At 58.5% G+C, this 20,170-nt stretch overlaps 3 protein-coding genes across 3 annotated transcripts; 1 reads left to right on the plus strand and 2 right to left on the minus strand.

Moving 5' to 3' along the window:
* The first annotated feature begins 757 nt into the window (after window positions 1-757).
* JDV02_003185 (Enoyl-CoA hydratase) lies at window positions 758-3,656 on the plus strand. The gene is made up of 6 exons (XM_047984289.1): window positions 758-1,314; window positions 1,478-1,608; window positions 1,703-1,732; window positions 2,127-2,243; window positions 2,733-2,910; window positions 3,219-3,656. Exons 1-6 carry the CDS (start codon window positions 1,107-1,109, stop codon window positions 3,368-3,370), a joined length of 816 nt encoding a protein of 271 aa, XP_047840263.1. The 5' UTR covers window positions 758-1,106; the 3' UTR covers window positions 3,371-3,656.
* A 2,556-nt stretch (window positions 3,657-6,212) lies between these two features.
* On the minus strand, window positions 6,213-9,622 carry JDV02_003186 (uncharacterized protein). The gene is made up of 4 exons (XM_047984290.1): window positions 7,936-9,622; window positions 7,615-7,865; window positions 7,477-7,560; window positions 6,213-7,407 (listed from the first exon to the last, which is right to left on the minus strand). Exons 1-4 carry the CDS (start codon window positions 8,425-8,427, stop codon window positions 6,600-6,602), a joined length of 1,635 nt encoding a protein of 544 aa, XP_047840264.1. The 5' UTR covers window positions 8,428-9,622; the 3' UTR covers window positions 6,213-6,599.
* Window positions 9,623-16,645: 7,023 nt separating this feature from the next.
* JDV02_003187 (uncharacterized protein) lies at window positions 16,646-18,491 on the minus strand. The gene has a single exon (XM_047984291.1). The coding sequence runs from the start codon at window positions 18,024-18,026 to the stop codon at window positions 17,178-17,180; it is 849 nt and encodes a 282-aa protein (XP_047840265.1). The 5' UTR covers window positions 18,027-18,491; the 3' UTR covers window positions 16,646-17,177.
* Window positions 18,492-20,170: the final 1,679 nt, after the last annotated feature.

Below are 20,170 nucleotides of genomic sequence, written 5' to 3' on the forward strand. Positions count from 1 at the left end.
AACCCTCCCCGATCCGTCAAGGTGCATAATCGTGCCTTAATTCTGGTTTATCATCATTGCTTTTTCCACTTCCTCTTTGGGCCGACGCCCTACCCCGGAGGAACCATATTTTGCGCAATCGACGGGCCTGATGAGCATGTAGTATGACTATGGACTACTATCCATGAGCCGTCACGTTGCGCGGGCTGTGATGAGTTTTGGGAAGGGAGGGGGGGGGAGGGGTCCAGTCGGAGCACGAGCAGCAGCAACACCACCCAGGGAATCCTCCACCGCCTTGCCATTACCTATCTGCTGACCTCGTTGCAACACCCGGTCAATCGATCCATCACCGCTCGCTTCTCTTGGCGAGAAGTAGCTGACTGACCGACCGACCGACCGACCGACCGATAGACCCATCGTCAGTCACCCGCTTGCTTTGCCGGCCGGGGCCCGCACTGTATCCCCCCTCCCAGCGTGAACACCGAGACCACACACGCGCGCGCGGAATGTGAGTCCAAATCTGACCTCCGCTCGGCACATGGGTTGTAACCTGTGCCCCATTCACGGCAGAGGCAGAGTCTCAACACAGGATCCACACTCGACGTTGCCCACCGCCAGTTGGCAACCAGCCTCCCCCCTGGTCCCCGCTCACTCTCTCGCTCGCTTGCTTGCTCATCATCAGGTCGTCCGTCGGTCGGGTTGATCTCGCCGGGGAGGGGGGCCCATCTAAGAAGCCCGGCTCCCCCGCTCTCCGTCCGTTCGCCGCCGCCCGCCCGCCCGCCCGCTGACAGAGAGATACAGCCATCTCATCCCGTTTTCCTTTCACCCAAGAGATAGACCGCATAAACATTGCCGGCAAGACTTTCTTGGTTCTTCATTGTTTGTTGCTCCGTCACTTCTCATTGGCGCCTCCTCCCCCCTTTTGCCCCCTTTGCCCACGTCGTTTTCCTGCTGCTGCAAAAAATAGAGACACGCATCTCGCACTCGGCACAACAGCTCGTGCTCCTCCTCCTTTTGTCCCCCCCGCCGCCGCCGCCGCCGCCGCCGCCGCCCGATACCTGACGCTACGCTGAGAGCGCCCCCGGTCCCCCGGCCCCTCGGAAGACAGCTGATCACCGATTACCAACATGTCTGGATCTGACTCTGTCGCTGCTGGTCTCGTCCAAGCCACGTCACCCGTCGATGGCGTCAAGCTCATCGCCTTGAACCGCCCCGGCAAGCGGAACGCGCTGTCCGGTCAGCTTATCGCCGAGTTCCTCGGCGCGCTGTCCGCGGCATCGACCGACCCGGGCGTCAGGGCCATCGTCATCACCGGCAACGGACCCTTCTTCTGCGGTGCGTATTGAAGTTTCTCATATGACGGAACCTTTTTCCTCCTATAGCATGTGGCACACACACACATACACGCACATGCACATGCGGACAAAACCCGATGCCCACCACCGCCCGCACGTAACACACAGTCTGCTGACATCGGGTGCCCTTCCTTCTAAAACAGCGGGCGCGGATCTCAACGACATTGCGGCCCTCGATTCGGCAGGTGCCCGATCGTGTCGCTACCTTGAGGATCTCTGTTCCGGCGTGGCAGCCGTGCGCAAGCCCGTGGTTGCAGCTGTCAATGGCCCAGCGGTGAGACAGCGTCCCCCTTTGAGCGAGCTGCATATGCCTCGACTCGACCTTTGGCTGACAGGGGGGTGGTGTGGTGTCTATTGCGCCGCTGCAGCTTGGTGGCGGCTTCGAACTTGCGCTCATGGTAAGGTTGATCACGATCCTGCAGCTTTGTCGATGATGGGCTGCGCCTTTTGAGTCGAGCATGGGGGCTGCTGCTGCGTGCTTCCCCCCTCCCCCTCCCCCTCCCCCTCCCCCGCCGTCGCCGCCGTCGCCGCCGTCGCCGCCGCGGCCGCCGCTAATGCCAAAGCTGATGCCAATGCTGATGCTGATGCTGATGCTGGTGTTACTATTGCTGATGGCTGATGGCTGATGGCTGATGCTGGCGGCGACGACGACGAGGAGGAGGAGAGGAGGAGCGTCGGACAACGCGCGCCTCGACGTGCACGCCCGCCGCCCTATGCTGTGCTGCCCATCCTTTCTCGTCGTTGGAGCAAAGCACCAGAAGCTAATGCGACGCCCTCTTGTCTCGACAACAGTGCGACCTGATTGTGGCGGCCAAGTCTGCCTACTTTGCCCTGCCCGAGACCCAGCGAGGCCTCATTCCCGGTGCCGGCGGGACGCAGCGGCTCACGGCCGCCGTTGGCAAGTACCTGGTGAGCCCTTTTTTTTCTCTCTTTACTCTCCTTCCCTCTTGTTCTTGGCCGGCTTAACCCTGTTAGCCGCTGTTCTTCGCAGCGTCTGGAACCTTGCCCGCTTTGTATCCACCCGTTGTTCCCGTGCCGTGTGGTGGTGGACCTGCTTTGCTGGTGGATGGGGCCCTTTCTCTTTGCATATGCGGAGCAAGCAGTTTACTACTACTGCTAGTGTAAGTGGTAGCATGAGAGGGGCAACAGCACCAGCAGGAGCAACAACACCAACAAGCGCCATCATCCCATCAACCGGGGAAGAGAGGGGAAGAGAGGGGCTCCTGACACGAGCTTGAAGCCCCGTCGGCCTCTCTCTCTCTCCCCTACGCGCCTCGCCCTCCCCCTCCCCCTCACCAGCCTCTCCTCCCCAGCCCCTTCTCCGCAGCCTGTGCCACCCAAGACTCCGAGACTGACGTGCGGGCTTTTTTTCCTTCTTTCTCTTTGTGTTCCTTGTAGGCCATGCGAACCATCCTTCTCGGCAGGCCAATTACGGCCGATGAAGCGCTGTCGTGCGGGCTGCTGTGCGACCTCGTGGACGACGGCAACTTGCTCCAGCAGGCCATCAACGTCGGCGCCGGCCTGGGGGAGCGCGGGCCGGAGGCGTTGCAGTTTGCTAAAGAAGCCATATGCAGAGGTATGTCCACCCCGTGTCCGGCCCAGCCTTTGGATATTTTTATTTTTACCCCAAACCTTTTTTTTTTCTTTCTTTGCATCTTTGTTGCCCTGTCAAGATGCAGACAAAGTGGACGCGAAACTTTATGCCCATTTTGCCTTGTCGAATTGTTGTCCACAGCCCCCGAATTACCCAAAGCAGTATCCCCAAACGAACAGGAACCGGGATTGATGGAGGCCATGACATGTGCTAACACGAGGGCCGTCCACTCCTCAAACTGCCCTACCCTCCCCAATGGGCGTTTGAGAAGTGGGCGGGTTCAATGGCAGCTGACGGCCTCTGCCGCGACGATCTCTTTGAGAGGAACCTCTACTACGCGACGTTTGGAACCGAGGAGAAGCGCAGAGGGGTTGACGACTTTCTGGCGAAGCGGGACAAGTCGGGCGGCAGCCGGGCCCAGCCACCCGGAGCCCCCAACTAAGTTAGTCAGTAGCGTTCGCACTGGGCCTGCAGCAGGTCTGCTGCATACATGTATGTAACTACACACATACTAAGTTAGTATGCAGTGGTCTGGTGGCGGCCATGTTTGCGTTGTCCGAGTTGCAGCGCTGGTGCTGCTCGCCAAGGGGACGGGACGGCGCTACAGCTGCATCACGCTACCGTTGAAGAAATTCAGATGCAGCAGTGCGGTTGATCAGAGTTTAGGGCCGCGACCTACTTGAAGAGGGCACCATCTCCGGTGGGGGGTGAGGGGGGTGAAGAAGCCCTTTGTCACTTGTGTGTGTGTGTGTGTGTGAGTTCGGTTCCCCATCTCAACTCCCATCGTCGTCCATCTGTATCAAGCTGTAGCTATCTAGTGCATGTGCACCGTCTGGTGTCCGTTGACGACAACGGCTCGAGGCAGCCAGCCAGCCAGCCATCCCGCCAGACGTTCTGCCGCTCCCCGCAGCGGGTTGGAGAAGGTGACGATGCGTCCATGCAACAACAACAACATGCTTGCCACGGCCAACGACCCCCCTCCCCTCCCTCCCCTCCCCTTGGTGGCCAAACGGCGTTGCAGTTGAGGGTCCCCATCCAGTCCACCGCGGCACAGCCCAGCCCTGCCTTGCCCTGCCCTGCCCTGCCGTGCCATTGACCCAGCTGTCGACCCTGAATTATCCTTCTGTTTCTATTCTTGACGCTCGGAATCGCCAGTTATTCGCAGACTCTCCTGCGCGCCGGGTCCGCTTTCCCGCCTGTTGACCAACTGGCGGGCGTGGGCCATCGTGAAATGACACCCAGAGCGTGCGTCTCACGACATAGCCGTCCCTGGGCATAGGACGACCACGTGGCTGTGCTCGACACGGCCTGCGACCCAACAATGCATGGTTTGGCCATAACAGCAGGTACGTAAATAGTAGCCTCTGGCTGTGCAAGGCACCTTGCTTGGCCTTGTGTGTGTCTGTGTGTGTGTGTCTGTGTGCGTCCCTTGGAGGGAGGGGGAGGGGAGGGGGGGGGGGGGCCACCAGGCAGGGGGTCTAGGAACGGTTGGGGGCCGCATACAGTTACACGCCCCCTCCCCCCTCCCTCGCAGGTCCCCGACGTGCATCTTCGGGTGGTGGGTTGCCTCGAAGAGAGAGATCTCCAGTGTCAACTACCCTCCGTGATCGGCCTGGCATCGCCGTGAAGATTTATCATCTATCCAGGACACACTGCCGGCCATGCATTGATGCGCTTGACCTGTGGCACGCGTTTCGCCCCTTATCAACACAAATAATCCTCCCTCGGCCTCCATCGTGGGTGTGAATACGGCAGCTTACACGGGCCAAGGGGAACCGTACAGGCAAGTCGCAACCGTTTGATCGGCCGTATGGAACTCGAGCGCCGCGAATGGCATCCTGCTGACTCCTTCATTGGCAGGGAGAAGACGGGATCTTCGCTGCGGATCCATTCGGCGCCCTTTGAGAAATCAACTGAAGCCGGGCGTCATGTGTCAGGTGTTCAAGATAGTGGCGGATTGATGATGGGGGGGAGAGGCCTAGACTGTGCCTGGAGTCGTGTTTCCCGACCCATCGAGCGTCCCATCCGGCTGCCAGCGCCTGAGACATTGGTCGTGTTGCCACGAGCTGCCGTAGATTGAGCTCTCGTGAGTTGGCATGTCGTCCGCAGACTCGACCGGCCCATACGAAGCCACTGCCCGATCCGAGGCGGTGCGCGTGGGGCAACCCGCGGCGATGGAGACGCGGAGAGAGAGAGAGAGAGAGAGAGAGAGAGAGAGGGCTGAGCTCTACTTCGCACACCGTCTCAAATTCCTGTCGCCGCGACTACTGGGAACTTCCGTGGTGATCCTTGCCGCGGACGAAGCGCCATTTTCAGGTCGTCCCCTTTTACCCGGTTTTTGCATCCATCCGCTCTCGTTGCTGGTTCATGTCGTCACGGTGAAGCATCATGGAACCGTATGGGCATGCCCAGGCGGCCCGCCACGTCGCAGATTCCACACGACGCATGATGGCAGGCAAAAATCTTCAGCGATACGAAGGAGGCGGGTCCCCAGATCTTCAAATTGCTACTACTAAGAAGGGCCCGCCGCCGTCCATCGAAGTTTCGGCCCGTCCGTGGATCCTCAGATCGCGGCCGCCGGGTCCGGGGTGGGAAGGGGGGGGGGGACCTGAACTGTGCCCTCAGCCCGGCCTCTAACCAGGGACGTTTCATAATACGGGCATTCCGTTTGGCAGTCTTCCATGGCTTCTCGACGAGATATCAAGGGCACATATCGGACGAGGTGACTGACTCGAGTTGCGAGTGGTCCCAAAGGTGCAGGCATGGGCACAACTCGTGCGCACGCCACGCCGCACGTCCCGATTGTGCCACGAGAGCCCTTGTCTCATCTGAAATTCTGAATACCCTCATTCATCCCTCCCTTGGGACCAACCACCTGCCCTCTTCGAGAACAAAGACTACAGTCAGCGTAGCAGTCCTCGCCTCCGCCAAAAGAAAGCATAGACAGGCGTCAGCGCCGCCCCCTCACCCAAAGCAGGGTTCACGAGGAGGGGCAAGTGACATCGCTGCCCCTGGAACGTGAGAAAAAGCAGCGGCTACGCCTGTCCACGTCGCCAGCAACCCGGCCCTCGGGATCGCACCAGCCATCAAGCGGCGATATTAGTCTGTTTGGCACGCCGACTGGACAGACACGATTCACGCCCAGGGTGAAGGATCGTCGGCGCCACCAACATTCGGTCCCCCAACAATCTCAGCCGAGCTGCTACGTGTTTGTGTTGTTGGCTCGCGTTCCCCTTCAAAGAAAGACAGCAGCGCAGTGGAAAATGACTGATCAAAAATTAAAGGTTTCTATTTTCTTTCCGGTTGAGAGAGAGAAAAAATTGTACAACGAATGGTTACTCAAGGCCGCCTTGGCTTACTACCAACATGAACCCCGGGGTCCCCGATGAGGACACAACGCTAGCGAAGGAATGACGAAGAAGAAGAAAGAAAGAGGACGGAGAATGGAAGATTTCACGCCAAGGGCGTGTCCGAACGGATGAGACGACGAGTTGACATGGAGTGAGGCTATGGGCTGTCCTCAACTTGGATGCGACAGCGCGGCACAAGATTTTTTTTAACAGAAATCCCTCGTGTTGTTGTATCCTTGGATAACATACAGTGGGCGTTGGTCATGTTTCCCATTTCGCGCCGTAAATCAACCGCATCATTGGATGTCTTTCCCATATCACTCACTGCCTCCCAGATTCCACGCTGCTTGACGCATCAAATGACCGCCTCTCCTTGATGAACTTGGGCCACGTATTGGTGAGAACCAGATACTTGATGCTCATCTCCGCGTCGTCAAACACGCCGTCGCCAAAGCCCTCGGGGATTTCGCCCCAGTAGCGGATCAGCTCGGCCGTGTCATTGTGGCGCGGCGTGTCGTCAAAGGGCGTGGCGGGATCCGGCGACCCCTTTTCGCCGTAGATGGCGCGCGCCGCGGGCTCGAAGACGGCCTGGAGGTTCTTGAAGTCGGCCGACGACAAGTTGACCTGGAACTCGGCACTGTTGTTGCTGATAAAGTCCATGTAGATGCGCAGCGCGCTCTCGTAGCACTCGCGTGAAAGCTTGGGTGTAGCCGTCGTGGTCGAGTCCTTCTCGCTCTCCGTCTTCTCCTTGCCGAGCACCAAATACGTCGCCCGCCACTCGCGGACGCGCGTCAGGAAGGCAATGTTCTCGCCAGAGAAGTCGCGCAGCGCAGAAAAGTGCTGCAGGGGCTCGGGGTTCTTGGCAAGCGTGTGCTCCAGGGCATCCATGGTGAGGATACTGCCGCCCGAGCTGCTGATGGAGACGGCCTTGGTCCGGCCCGCCCATGAAGACGCCGCGGTGCTGCCCGAGTGGACCGACTTGGCGGCGCCAGCCGGAGCGCACTTCTGGCGAGACTCCCATCGCGCGATCGAGTCGAGCGTCTCCTGGCAGAGGACCCTCTGCTTGCGGACCTCCCAGCATGGCAGGAAGACGGTGAAGAATTCCAAAAACGTGATGGACAAAACGATCCTTGGGTTATATATCAGTGAAAATGCTCGACAAACGCGTTTTGCAAGACAACGTCGTGATGAGACTTACCACATGGGAGGGATAAAGTACTGGTTAACTGGTGCCATGCCAGGTACATAGAGAGCAATCAGCCACATCGGCGCAGCATGCAATCTATAATGACTTGGTCAGTTGAGAGCAAGCAACTTCGTCATCGGATACACGTACCCAGAAACGCAGCAGGCAATGGTCTGTGTGCGCCACCCCTGAGTGTCACGGAGGCCCCGGGATCTCCAGAGGATGATGGGCGCAACGATCCAGGCCCAGAAGAGCTGCCAGAAGACGGACGGCCACCATTCCCAACCGCGGCCCTGAGCCGTCTTCTGTTCCATGGGCGTGCCGGTAACCTCGGTGCCGGCGATGCCAAAGGACGGGTGGAACTTGCGCGAGACGAGGAACATGAAGACGGTGAGGAAAAGCTACAATTACTTGTCAGCGCGGACCGCATACAACTAGATAAGAGGAGAGAAATCACACAAGGAGTCGTACCTGAAAGGCCATGCCGAGGCCGACGAGGAAGAGCATCTTGAAACTATAGTCGAGCATCTTCCAGCGGGCGACGAGAGTTTTGCGAATCCGCGGCCGCTCGCCGTTCCACCCAACATCGACTGTCTTCTTGACATACTTCTTCTGCGCGTTGGCGACGTAGAGGAAGCGGCTGTTGGAGGCCTGGAAGAGGGCAATGCCAAAGGGCAGCCAGACGCCCATGACCCAGTACTCGGCCACCTCGGGCATAAGAGGGCCGTATACATACGCGAGCGAGACGGCCAGCCAGTACCCGTGGAGCAGGCACACGGACGCAAACGACAGACCCAGTCCGCGGATGCGAAGGATAGGCATGTCCCGGCGCATCCAAAGGAAGACCATGCCACTGAAGAGTAGGAGCGTCCATACGACGGCGAAGACGATATAGAAGATGCCGACGCCATCGAGGCGAACCTCGGGCTTCGTGTCAGGCGTGTTGCCGAGTTCCGAACCCATGATGGCGGACGATGGGTTAAACGGATGAAAAAGTCGATATGTAGGAAGCGGGGTGGAGGTCAAAAAGAACGTTGAACGGTTGATATGACCCGGAGCCGTGAAAATTGAAAAAGAAAGGCTACAGTGGGCCGTGAGGAAAGGAGAGGACTGGCTCGAAAGGCTGCGTCGAGACGTGTTGTGACGATGTTGAGGTCGTCACGAGGTCCCTAGGCAAGTCGGGGGTACTCGCTCGGCTGTGCCGTCGACGAACCGAGCAGGAAGATCGCGACGGACGTTGGACAGAGAAGAGACACCAGGAAGAGGCGGGGGTCCGATCGAGAGGAACGGGAGGAGCGAGGGCCCGCGCGTCTCATAAATAATTTATCGAGATCGAGGGTGGACAGGGTCTCTTGCTCCTTTTGCCGCAACGGCGCGCGCCGGATCGACTACTAGTAAGTCGTAGTAGTAGGAAGAGGAGAAACGAGATCGAGTCAACCAGGGACTTTGTTCACACGCGTGCGAGCGCCAACGCCACCCTTGCCTTGGGTCTTGCGAACAGACGTTTGCCCGCAAAGGTCGGGGTAACTAGTAACGGGCGGCGGCGGCGGCGGGCTCTCTCGGTGAACAAGGTCTCGAGGGGTGAACAGAAGGTGTCGCCCAGGTTTCTGAGTTTCTGTCGATCCCCATGGTACATCACCAAGAAACCACCACCCTTGTGCGGGCGCTGCTGCGAGGGTTCAGCGTCTTGGGGGTCTCCCAAAAAGCAAACGAGGACCCACGACAAAGGAAAGTTGAAGGGTTGACAAGGCGAAGAAAGTCTCTCTCTCTCACACACACTCTCTCGCTCTTCTCTTTCTCTCTCGCCCGCCCGTTCGCCCGCATTGAGCCAGGCTGGGATGATGGATGGGGCGGATCTCGCTGCCGGGGTCCGCCCCGGTCAGGTGGAAAGCCCTTGTCCGCCGGCTGGTGCTGGTGCTGGTGCTGCAAGTGCTCGCTGCTGCTGGGTCGGCAATCTTAACGACAGGCAGCTTGTGGACATGACATGTGTGGTGTAGGCGAGGAGCGGCTCCGCTCATCAGTTCCGGCGGCGGCGGTGGTCAAAGGTCTCAGGCCGCTTTTTTGCTCTTGCCTACCATGACTGTGGGTGGGTGACTGGCAACTGGACGTCCGTGTGGATGTGGATATGTGTGTGTGGGTGGATGTGGGAAAATCGACGGACGGACGGGCTTGGTTCGTTGTCTTGGTGGTGGTGCGGTGCCTGGGGTTGGCCAAGCAAATGCTGATCGTCGCCGCGCTTGTGCCAGGCGAGGTGAGACAAGCCTCAAGCCTGCTCTGCTCCTCTTAGTACTGTACGAAGTACGTAGTATGCAACTTACGTAGCAGCTTGACTGAGTCTCTCTTTGCTTTGCTTTGCTTTGCTCTGCTCTCTGCCTTGGCCTTGCCTTGCCTCGCTTTTGCTTTGCTTTCATGTTCCTTGGCTTTTGCTTTGCTCTCTCCCCCGTCAATGGGCAGATGGTTTGTTTCTCTTGCTTAAAGGCTCGAGCCTCCTCGACCACGAGTCGTGCCACGCTCGTGGACGAACCTTGTCGCCCCTGCCACGCCCATCCGCCCACAGTCTGAAAGTCAATGTTGCGGCCATGAAAAGCTTCGGGCCCTCCACCATCAAACAATCATCATCATCAGTCATCAAGCCCATCCCGACACCGTCCGCTGTCCCCCCCGCTCGCTTCGACACGGATGGCTGAGCTCCCGCAAGGCGCCATGCCCGTTTCAACCGCGCCTTTGGGATCCCCCCTCCCTCCCCCTTCCCGTGCTGCTAGCTAGCGCTCGTTGGCGGTCCTCGATCTCCCGGCAGCCCGGTGGGGAACGCCGCCCCGACCTAGCAACTTAGATCCAGTGATCACTGCTGTCTTGGGTTCTTCGTGGCTGCTCGTGGCGGCAAGGCGTTGCGGTTAAACGGTCGGCCGCCAACAGGCCCTCCCCTCCCCCGGCGCGTGCCTGGCCAGGAGGGGCTTGCTTTGCTGCCGCCCGCCGTTGCGTGCGCGTGCGGTCCCCAGTCCCACCACCATGTGTGAAGTGCCCCTTTCTCGTTCAATATTTCACGTGGGCAATCTCGGTGGTATTGTTGGGCCGGGTGCTCTGCCCTATGCAAGATCGCCCGTGATGTCGGGCCGTCGTACGAACAGCCTCACGACGCCCCTGGAACCAACAATGGTTGACCCGACGGGACGGGCTCGACAGCTACGCGGCCCAGCTAACATATCAATCATCAAGACCACATGGGAAGGTGGGTGGGCGTCACACCTGATCCAAGCGCCATGTGAACGGGCCAGTGAGCGCCTATGTATGCGCCGGCGCCGAAAGCTGAGACCCCGACCCTGCCATTCCTGGCTTGGGCCCAGCGGTATCTTGCAAGGGTCGTCCGGTTTCCTGCCCTCGGGCCGTCCGTGGCGCTCGCCGTTCCTTCCTGTTGAGACGGTAGCTTGAGCAAGGCCTGTCGGCACGATTTCCGTTTTCCGCCTACGTACTGCTTTCATGTTTCGTCACATGAAAGCCTCGTCTGGTGTTCCTGTTGAATTGATATGCCCTGTCCGGCAAGCTTCGTGCAGTCGGATCAGCTCAACAGCGTGACAATGCGGCATCTTCCTTTACCAATCTAACTGCACTATACGGCAGGTCCATCCGACCGTATGAAGCATCCTATGTTGTGCTAGCACGGAGGTAGTCAACATGGATGATGCCTGCGTAAACACGTCGAATGCATTGACACGGGTGCCCGCAAGACCAGGGGCATCTTGGGCTAGTACTACCTGGCCATGGCAGTGGAAGACGACGCTGTGTTACCGTACTCATCGTGATTTGTTCAGTTGCCCAACGTGCAATTGCCGGCGTCCTGTACGAAGTAAACGAGGTCTTTTTCTTTTTGTCCTTTTACCTTGGCGCGGGGTGCATGCCTGTCAGATTTCGAAAAGGCCCCCCCCTCGCGTCGGCTCTTTTTGACAGAAGCAAGGCGTAGTAGTGAGGCGCACAGCAGGCGCCTTTGCTGTCGATGCCATCTCTGCAAGCCCTCTGAGAAATTTCCCCGGGACCCCTGGCGTCGCGTCATACTCCCAAGTTGGGTTACACCTTGGTTGTAGGTCTGGTAGTTAACTTAGTAGCCATCCACCAGACGAACGCGAGCACGACGAGCATCCACGACGTCAGGAAGAGAGAGGCCTGACCCGATGACGACGACGAGCAGGCCACTTCCACCATCGGCAAGGCGCCAGGCAGTCGACTCGCCGAAATTGAGCGCATCCGCCGGCGGCGGTTCGGCACCTGGACTCGGTTTATGGCAGACGCTTGCCGGTCCCACGGACGGGAGGCGCCCCTAGCACCAGTCGGCAAAGGACTCTCCACGCGGTACCAATCCTATGCGACAGAGCTGACGTGCTAAGAACCCCAGGCGGCACGGGCAGAGCACGGTTGTAAATGGGGAGGGGGGGCTTGCTCATGCCCTGCGCTTTTCTGTTTGCGCCTCGCCGGCGGCACGGGGCTCCAGGCGGCCCCCAGCAAGCCATGCCATGAGCCACCCACGTAGGAGACGGACGCCATCCCTGCCAGAGAATGGTGCAATGTTTTTCTTTCTTCTTTCTCCTTCTTCTTCTCTTAGTTTGCAAACGACCACGGTCGTACGTGCTTTTGCACACTGGGTGTTTATTTTAGCCGCCCATCGCCGTTGGCATCGTGGCAAGAGGGTGCATTGCCATCGACAAGCCCGAACGAAGCAATATTCCGCACTGAAAAGCACCACCTCCCTTGCGGATAATACCTCCGAAGCACGACCGCGCCACGGTTCCATGTGGCTGTTGCAATCGGGAGAGAGATGTGAGACGGAATTTCCTTGCTTCTGTGTCTCTCCGCGTTTCCACTCGCGAGTGCCGGGGCATGTGGTGGGCTCGAGGCATGGCATAGCATGGCATAGCATGGCATGGCATGACATGGTTGAGAGAGAGACGTTCGCCGGCCAGGGTCTCCCCTGAGAAACTCAGCAAAGGGGCCTGCCTGTGTCAGCCGGGTCGATGCTGGATCCTTGTCCTGAATCATAGCATCAGACACGTGCACAGTCCATGTCTGTTGTAAGCTGCGTCGAACAATCGGTCGGGCAAGCTGCCAGGGACCGCCGACCCATCAATCTCCATGGCCCCCAGAAAGATTGACGTCTGGCCTGGGTTCCAGCCCGCCGCGCCACAGCGGACCCAGATGGACGATAAGCCACGGGTGCCTGATGGGTGTAAGCGGACGTAGTATGTATGATGAACGACGGCGTCGTTGATGCAATGGCGATGAGCATCCATACCATAACCACTTCTTAATTCCTGTCGTTGTACTTGCTGTTGGCTCCCGTTCACTAAACACATGAAAACGCTTTCAGCCTGATGGCTCTTCAACAAGGCCCCGCCCGCATGTACTGTATGATGCGAATTGGTCTGAACAGGGGTCCTCGTCCGGTTGTGCCCTGGTCCCGGTTCCTCGACTAGCAAGTTAGTACCTACGGCCGTTGCCGGCGCACGGGCGCCCGAGAAAGACGAGGGGAAATCCGGCAAAGTCCACATCAGGTCGCCAGATCATCAGAGACAGCGAGCAAGCCACCTGCCTACCGAGGGATTTTCCGCGTTCGCCCATCGTGGCTTTCGGTAAGCAAGGTACTATTACTATGTGTCAATACGAGGATAATACGTACGTACATCACGTACTCTTACTCAGCGCGTATACATGCCCATGGCGGGCGCGTCCCGGCAGTGCGGCAAAGGTGCGATCTTGTCTCCGTGGTCACACACATTGACTTGCATTCATCACATCCGAGCAGCACCAGGCAGGCCGGCAACCTTTTCCCAGCCGTGTTCCGTCTTGCGACACCGCGGTGCCAGAGAACCTTGATGATACCTACGTACTAGTTACTACGTACCTGTCCACACCACCACCCACCACCACCACCACCACCGTCCAGTACCGAAGCTGGTGGAGCAGAGCGGCGGCGGGTCAGTGATGTATGTGGGCAGGGATCAGCTGATTCAAATGGGTGTTCTTGTCGGGCCCTGCCTGCATCCGGTGCTCGTCACGCCGCTTCTGCTGTGGTGTGGTCGTCCAACTTTAATGACAACGACTACTACCCTCCGCAGCAAATCCTTCTGTCTTGACTTTTCAGTCGTCGCTTGGCGACACTCATGCCGCAGAGGGCTCGTGTGTCGTTCTCTTTCGTGGAGAGATGGGGCGGGGGGGGCAGGTTTCCCAGCTTGGCATCAATCCTCCAGTCGTATCGTATGTATGCGCAGCACGTTGCTTCGCGCCAAAGCCAAAGTGCTTTTCATGCCGCGCGGAGACACGACTCCTACTGGCCGGCAGTTGCGACTTACGGGTAAGCCACCAGTCCGATTGAGAGAGGAGGGAGGCACCGGAAGACGCATGAGTCGAATCGTGTCTCCCCCCTTCGGCAGCCCTAGGTGGCCTGAAAGGGAAGAGGCCAAGCCACTGGCGATGAAAGAAGCAATTACCTATCACTGCTCTCGGTAATTTGTGATGGGGGTCCTCTGTCGGCCGAAGCGGCGCCCCCTGCTCAGCGGCGCTGCACCGACCATCATCGACCGCGGCAGCGTGATGGCGTCAAAAAAAAAACTCATCACAGGCGGCATCGCATCGCTCAAGCCTTACAGCCGCACCGCCGAGCTGGTTCGCGTAATGTGATCAACAAGGGCTCAACTCATCTAGAATCTGGATAAGCGAACAGGTGGCTGCTGCGCCGCTGCAGCCGAGGATCGGGACTCCGCTCGTCACATTTATTGGGATCATCGTGGGGGGTGCCTCCCGGGATCCCGGATGGGCCGGTTCTCAACCCGATTACGGCCAGGGCCTTGTCGCTGAATATGCCCTTGGACGTGGCATACATACATCGGGCAACGATGTTGGCGGCTCACGATCACAGCCGTTCTGGCTCATAGCCGATGCGGTGTGCTATTGTCTACGGTCCATGGGTTCTGTCCCATTGATGCCATCCCATGTCCAATTCGCGGCCATCATACAAGCACGTACGTACGTACGTAGAAGCAGATGCGCAAGGACCCTCCCTCATCAGCCGGCCCATCATCAGACGAAAGCTTTCTTAGTTCAGATGACCAACGAGCCGTGCGGGCTGCCGATTCGCCCACCACGTTTGCCGGATCACAACGGTGATCCGTCTCGCTGCAACGCCATCCACTCTGATGAGCGACGCGCAACGGGCACCAGTTCGCAGCGGGCGCGACATCTGCGCCAGCGCCCGTTTGATGCAACAACAGCAATCCCCCCCTCCCCCTCCTGCTCTGCGGTGTGTGCCCCATGACCGAGCGCTGCTGCGGAAGGAATGCTGCGGTGTGCCAAGTAACCCTGCGCACAGAACGTCAAAGCCGCTCCGCCCGACAACGCTCTTAACATGTCATTACACCGGTGACCGAGTCCAGTCGTAGGGTCTAGGCTCGCGGCCGCAAAGAACCGTCTCACCTCGACTCAACTTTGCAGAGTGATGAGAGTCATGGCTAGTACTGCTGCGCACGCACGCACGCACGGCACACGAGGGACGTGTAAATCGACGACGCTTCAAAGGCGTTTGCAGGCACGCCATGACCATGCCCCCCACGCCCTCCCAGCTCAACATGATGAACGCGCGCTCGCGGTTGACCGTGGGACCTCAAACGGTGTCGAATGCCCGCCCCGGCTCTGTCCCAGACACAGCTTACACTAAGCTAGTATTGCCACGCTCATGTCATCCGGGCGACAGGCCTGAGCGTCGAGCCCCAGTCCGGCATTGAAATCCTCGACACCATTACACCATTCGTACTGTACCTACAGCCTTGGCTCGGTACATGTACGAATGGGGACCAAGGCCGACTGCAAACAACAAAGCTCCCGGCAAGAAAGCGTCGGCATGAACATCAGCAAACTCCGAGAAGCAAACTGTTGGGAGCAGCGCTGGCCGCCCACAGCGTAAAGCTCGTATAAATACGAGCAAATCTTAGTAGCGGATCCGAGGACATTGGCTCCTGGAGGACGACTGAATCAGGTGCAATCCTTCGCGTTCCCTGAGCTTATTCGGACCTGCGTATTGAATAGCCATACTATGTACTACCAACGATAGTCCACTTTGGGAAGATCGGCGGAAAGCAATATTGACCTGCAAAATTGCATCACATCTCTGTTAGTACTGTATCTGGGCTATTGAAAAAGCTGGGCGTGGACGACTGAGCTCAGTGCTGCCCGTGCAACACAGTCAAGGCCTATGTTCAATACTAGGCATCGACTTCTCGGGAATTTACTTTACTTCGCTTGAACCCCCGAGCCCTAAAAGCAGTCAGAGAGCATAAGAGAACCCCCAAACACTCTCTTGATATAGGCGACTGAGGAAATGGTCAATAATTGAGAGGTCGTTTCGGCCTAGTCGTGACTGGACTGCCGAAGTAGCCTCTTCGTGGCGAATGCGGTGCATAGGGTAAGTTTTCTTTCGATATATGTGCAAAGGCGGGCAGGCAGGCCAGAGTAAGCAGGCATGAGGTCTCCGGTGAGGTGTTTCCTCGAAAGGCCACGTACGATGCATCACAGGGCGCGTCTTGATGCACCTGCCTATCGGACTTTATGTTCAAAGCATGCTCAAACTATTGGAGGTTGCTCGCAACGCATATGTTCGCTATCTGAGTAATGAGTACGAAGCACTATAACTAGAATATCTCAGTTGAGTCCAATGTCTGTATAATTCAATGCAGCTAGCCAAGTTATTGCGGCTTGTGAAATCCTGAAATCCAGCCGTTTATCGTAAAGTTCAAAGGACTAGTAGGCCACTCAAGTCCAACACTATAGTACTTGACATCAGCCCAGCGAGATGGATAGAATGTTTAGAAACTTAGACTCTTGGGCCATGGTTTCTCTTTCAATGTTCCATTTCATATTGACGATCGTCCAACGAGGACGGCTCTTGTTTTAGTACGCGGTAGCAATGATGGCCTCGGGTCTGTAACTGTTGTCTAAGCCGGGTCTTCAACTTGTTTGACACGTCCGGCACGACTGGGGATTTCATTTGGCTGCCTTCTAAGTAATAGCCGGGACTACATATGAGACACGCCAACATGAATCGTAGTACCTGTGCTATCGCTACCCATACATTTTGCGTCAAAGTAACTGGGATGCGGAAGACGAAGCACTCGTCATCCTTCATCTTACATATGACACGCCAGTCGAGCTCGTTGCATGTCATCAGTGCATCAATGTGCCAGTTTACTGTGTCACCGGCGTTGAGACCTTGCTATTTGGCTGCGGTACTACGAGACATGAATGATCGTGTTTCCATCAACCTGCTATAGTGTTTTATAGACCCCTTGCATGTGATTTCAAGTGTGTCGGGATCCATGGTGACTGAGGGTGCGGTTCATGAATGCAGTTCCACGACATCCATACGCACGCAGGGTAGTATGTTGCAACGCGCTGCAAAAAGGAAGTCACTTGCGCGCTGGCTATGCAAAACAGATCGCTATGAAGTGCACACGCTTTGAATCCAATCGGATGCTTCTCAACGCCGACACAATCCCTCTGCATCCACTTCACGGCCCGTCAAGTCATTGATGAAACCCATTGTTCGCTTATAGCATAGCCCTCGTTATCATAAATAGCAGATGTTGCCGCGGCGCCCCTGCCCCTGCCTCTCGCTGTGTCCCAGAAAAATGAAAATAAAAAGAAGGAAAACAAGTCATGGATCAATGCGCGGGGTGTTATTTCGGCGGCGGCGGCGGCGGCGGCGGCTGAGACTGCATCTGCGGCAAGGGGGAAGGTTGCCGCATCTCTTCCGCCCGCCTCATGTCCGACAGCCACATGTCCATCCTCCGCTTCTTGTCCTCGTCGGCCTGCATGCGCGCCTCATAGGCCGACGTCGGCGACGCCCTCATCTTCTCGAAGCCGGACCCGCCGCCGCCGCCGCCGCTAGAGCTCCCGAACCCTCCCAGCCCGCCGACACCCGTCTCGGTGCTCATGCTCCACAGGGTGATGTGCTCGAGCGTCGCCATGACGGCCACGGCGGTGATCTCTGCGACGGGGCTCCCCGGGCGCCACCGGCGGGGCTGCTGTGCGGCGGCCGAGGCGCACGCGGCGAAGAAGATGAGCACAAAGGTATCGGCCGCGTCGCTGAGCAGGTTGGCCGCCAGCGCGCGGTGCACGCCGGGAACGCGGCGGCGGCGAAAAGCGGCGGCGAGCAGGCCCCCGAGGACAATGTCCCGCGTGCCCAGCAGCGCCGTGAGAAGGTGGTAGTAGTGGTGGTGGTGATGGTTGGGTGCGGTTGTGGTGGTGTCCTGGCCATGGTGGCTGCTGCTGCCGCCGCCGCCACGTGCGGACATGCCGATGAGGGCGGCGGGAAACGCGACGAAGATGAGCCCGCGTAGGATGTGCAGGGCGGAAAAGGTGCAGATGGCAACGCGCTGCAGCGGATTGAAGGTCGGCGGAGGGGGAGGATCCTTGCCGTCGGCCGGGTGGTCCCGGGATTGTGGGTCCCGCTCCAGATCCGCGTCCGGGATGCCGCCGGATCGCCGGGGCAGGAGGGGCGTGGTGACGGTTGGAGTGCTGGACATGGCTGCAGCTGCTTGCTTTTTGGCTCCAACAGAAAAATAACAAGAATATTCCGGAGAGCCGTACGGTTTCAATTCTGGCTTTCTGTCCGACCCGCGGATATGAAGAGAAGCGAAGACGAGGCGACTGGAGTTAAGGAGAAGAAGAAAAAAGAGGCCGGTATAGGTATGAAGCAGGTGGCGATATTCCCTCCACACGCGCAGGCAGGGGGGGCCACAAACAAATGCAGCAACCCGATTGAGCGCGTTTCGTCCGTCTGCCCTGCACCGGTGTGCGAGATCGCCGCGTCGCGTCGCCTTGTCGTCGCCACCCAGAGAACGGACAGACAGACAGACAGACAAGGCCCTGCCGTTTTGGCTCGGGTTGGACAAGCCGCAAAGCGGCGTCGGCGTCAACCTGGGGGGCGACAGCAATGGGTGAGAAGAAAACGCGAAACAGACACTGACTGCCTGGAAGAAAAGGAGGAGCGCTCCTTTTTCTTATCTCTTGTCCCCTTGGAGCCGTCACCGCCTTATGGGCCTCGTGGGTGGCTTGCGAACTTGCGGGGACGCACGCACACACACGCACGCACACACGCACTCATAACACAAAAAGTCACTCATTTCCCAAAGTGCATTCATCCTCGCTCGGTCCCCCCCTCCACCAAACATCTGCCAGAGCTGTCACGTTGGGCCACCCTTTGACCCTCCTCCTGCGGGCGCGCGAAATAAAAAAAAATGCCATCATGCCAAAGTTCGGTCCCCCTATCATGGGCAAATTCGCCATCGCCCGCATGAGCTCACCACCACCCCCCCGGTCCCCATCCACCGCCACTGCCACACACCACCCATCTTCCCATGCCGATGCCCATTGAACCTCCCAGAAAACACCGCAGAGCTGGGGCGAAGTGCACCCTAGAATGTCGAACAAGAGATGATGGTTCCCCCCCCTCCGACCGGCCTTTGTCGCCTAGTCAGCCACACTTCTTTGCGCTGGTGTGCCCGAGGGAACTAATAAGCGCCTCAGAAAGGTCTTGCTGCTCCCGCAAGCCCGTCGACCTGCAGCCAACGGTGTGGCACAAACGACGATCTTGACTCCGCATCAGCCGGCGCGACTTCTCCGGGGTGGAGGATCAATGGTGGACAGAAATCCCCGCGGCCGGATCGATTAGGGCAGCACCAAGAAAGTCTGTGAGTCGTGTTTGACCTCTGCTGACGCGCTTTCCTTCCCGCTCCTCCTCCCCCTCCTCGTCTCTCATTCCCGTGAACAGGAACAAGACGTCAAACTTGGACGTCGCAGCAGCACGACGAGTCCGCGTCGGTGTGGCGTTGCATGTCCAAAGCACACATCCAGGGTCCGGTACGGTCTCGTTGTGAGACGCGATGCCACGCCCGCCTGATAGAGAAGGCAGCAGCCATCCCGATTCGCCTGCTACCCTGACGAGGGTTGCACGTCACGCAACCCACGGCATCATCATCATCTGCGAGGCAGCTTGCAACCCCCCCCCCATTCCCCTTACCGCCCCAAAGGCCCCCTTCGCAGGCGCGCCCCTTCTTTGCTATCGTCGTGGCGTCGCCCGCTCGTGGAATGTCACAAAACGACCGGACCTGTTCTGTTGCCTCTGTGTCACCGGGATGCCGGGGAAGGGGTCCCGGGCTTTTTTGTTGATATATCCCTCGCCTGCGCCTCACGGCTGGGGGAGGGAGAGAGAGAGCCCGCCCGCCCGCCGACTGCCATCCCGGTCTCGTCCAATGTTGGCTTGGATGGCTGGGCCCGCGTCGAGCAGCCGAACAACGAACATCCAATCCCCCATCTCACAAAACAACGCAGCCGCAGCAGCGGTGGCGGCGACGGCGACGGCGCGGTCATGGGCATGCAATGTACGTTGACAGCATGTCCATGCACCCACGCAATGGCGCGCGCCAAGTGCGCTGCAGTAACTTCCCCACGGGGTAGACAGGATCGACCTAGCATGTACCTTTGTGCTAATGCCGCCATACATGCGCCGCACGCGGTGGCGCTGCTCCTCCAGAGATAAGAGAAAGACGGCGCGAGATTTGTCGTCACGAGCAGTTCCTTCGAGTCGCTAGCAGTCGTAGAAAACTAGTATGAGCAAGCATGTGACGCACAGTTTCAACTGCACATCACCACGGATGCTACCGCCTGC

Source organism: Purpureocillium takamizusanense, chromosome 2 (genome assembly GCF_022605165.1).
Source record: "Purpureocillium takamizusanense chromosome 2, complete sequence".
In the NCBI taxonomy this organism is placed as follows: Eukaryota; Fungi; Ascomycota; class Sordariomycetes; order Hypocreales; family Ophiocordycipitaceae; genus Purpureocillium; species Purpureocillium takamizusanense.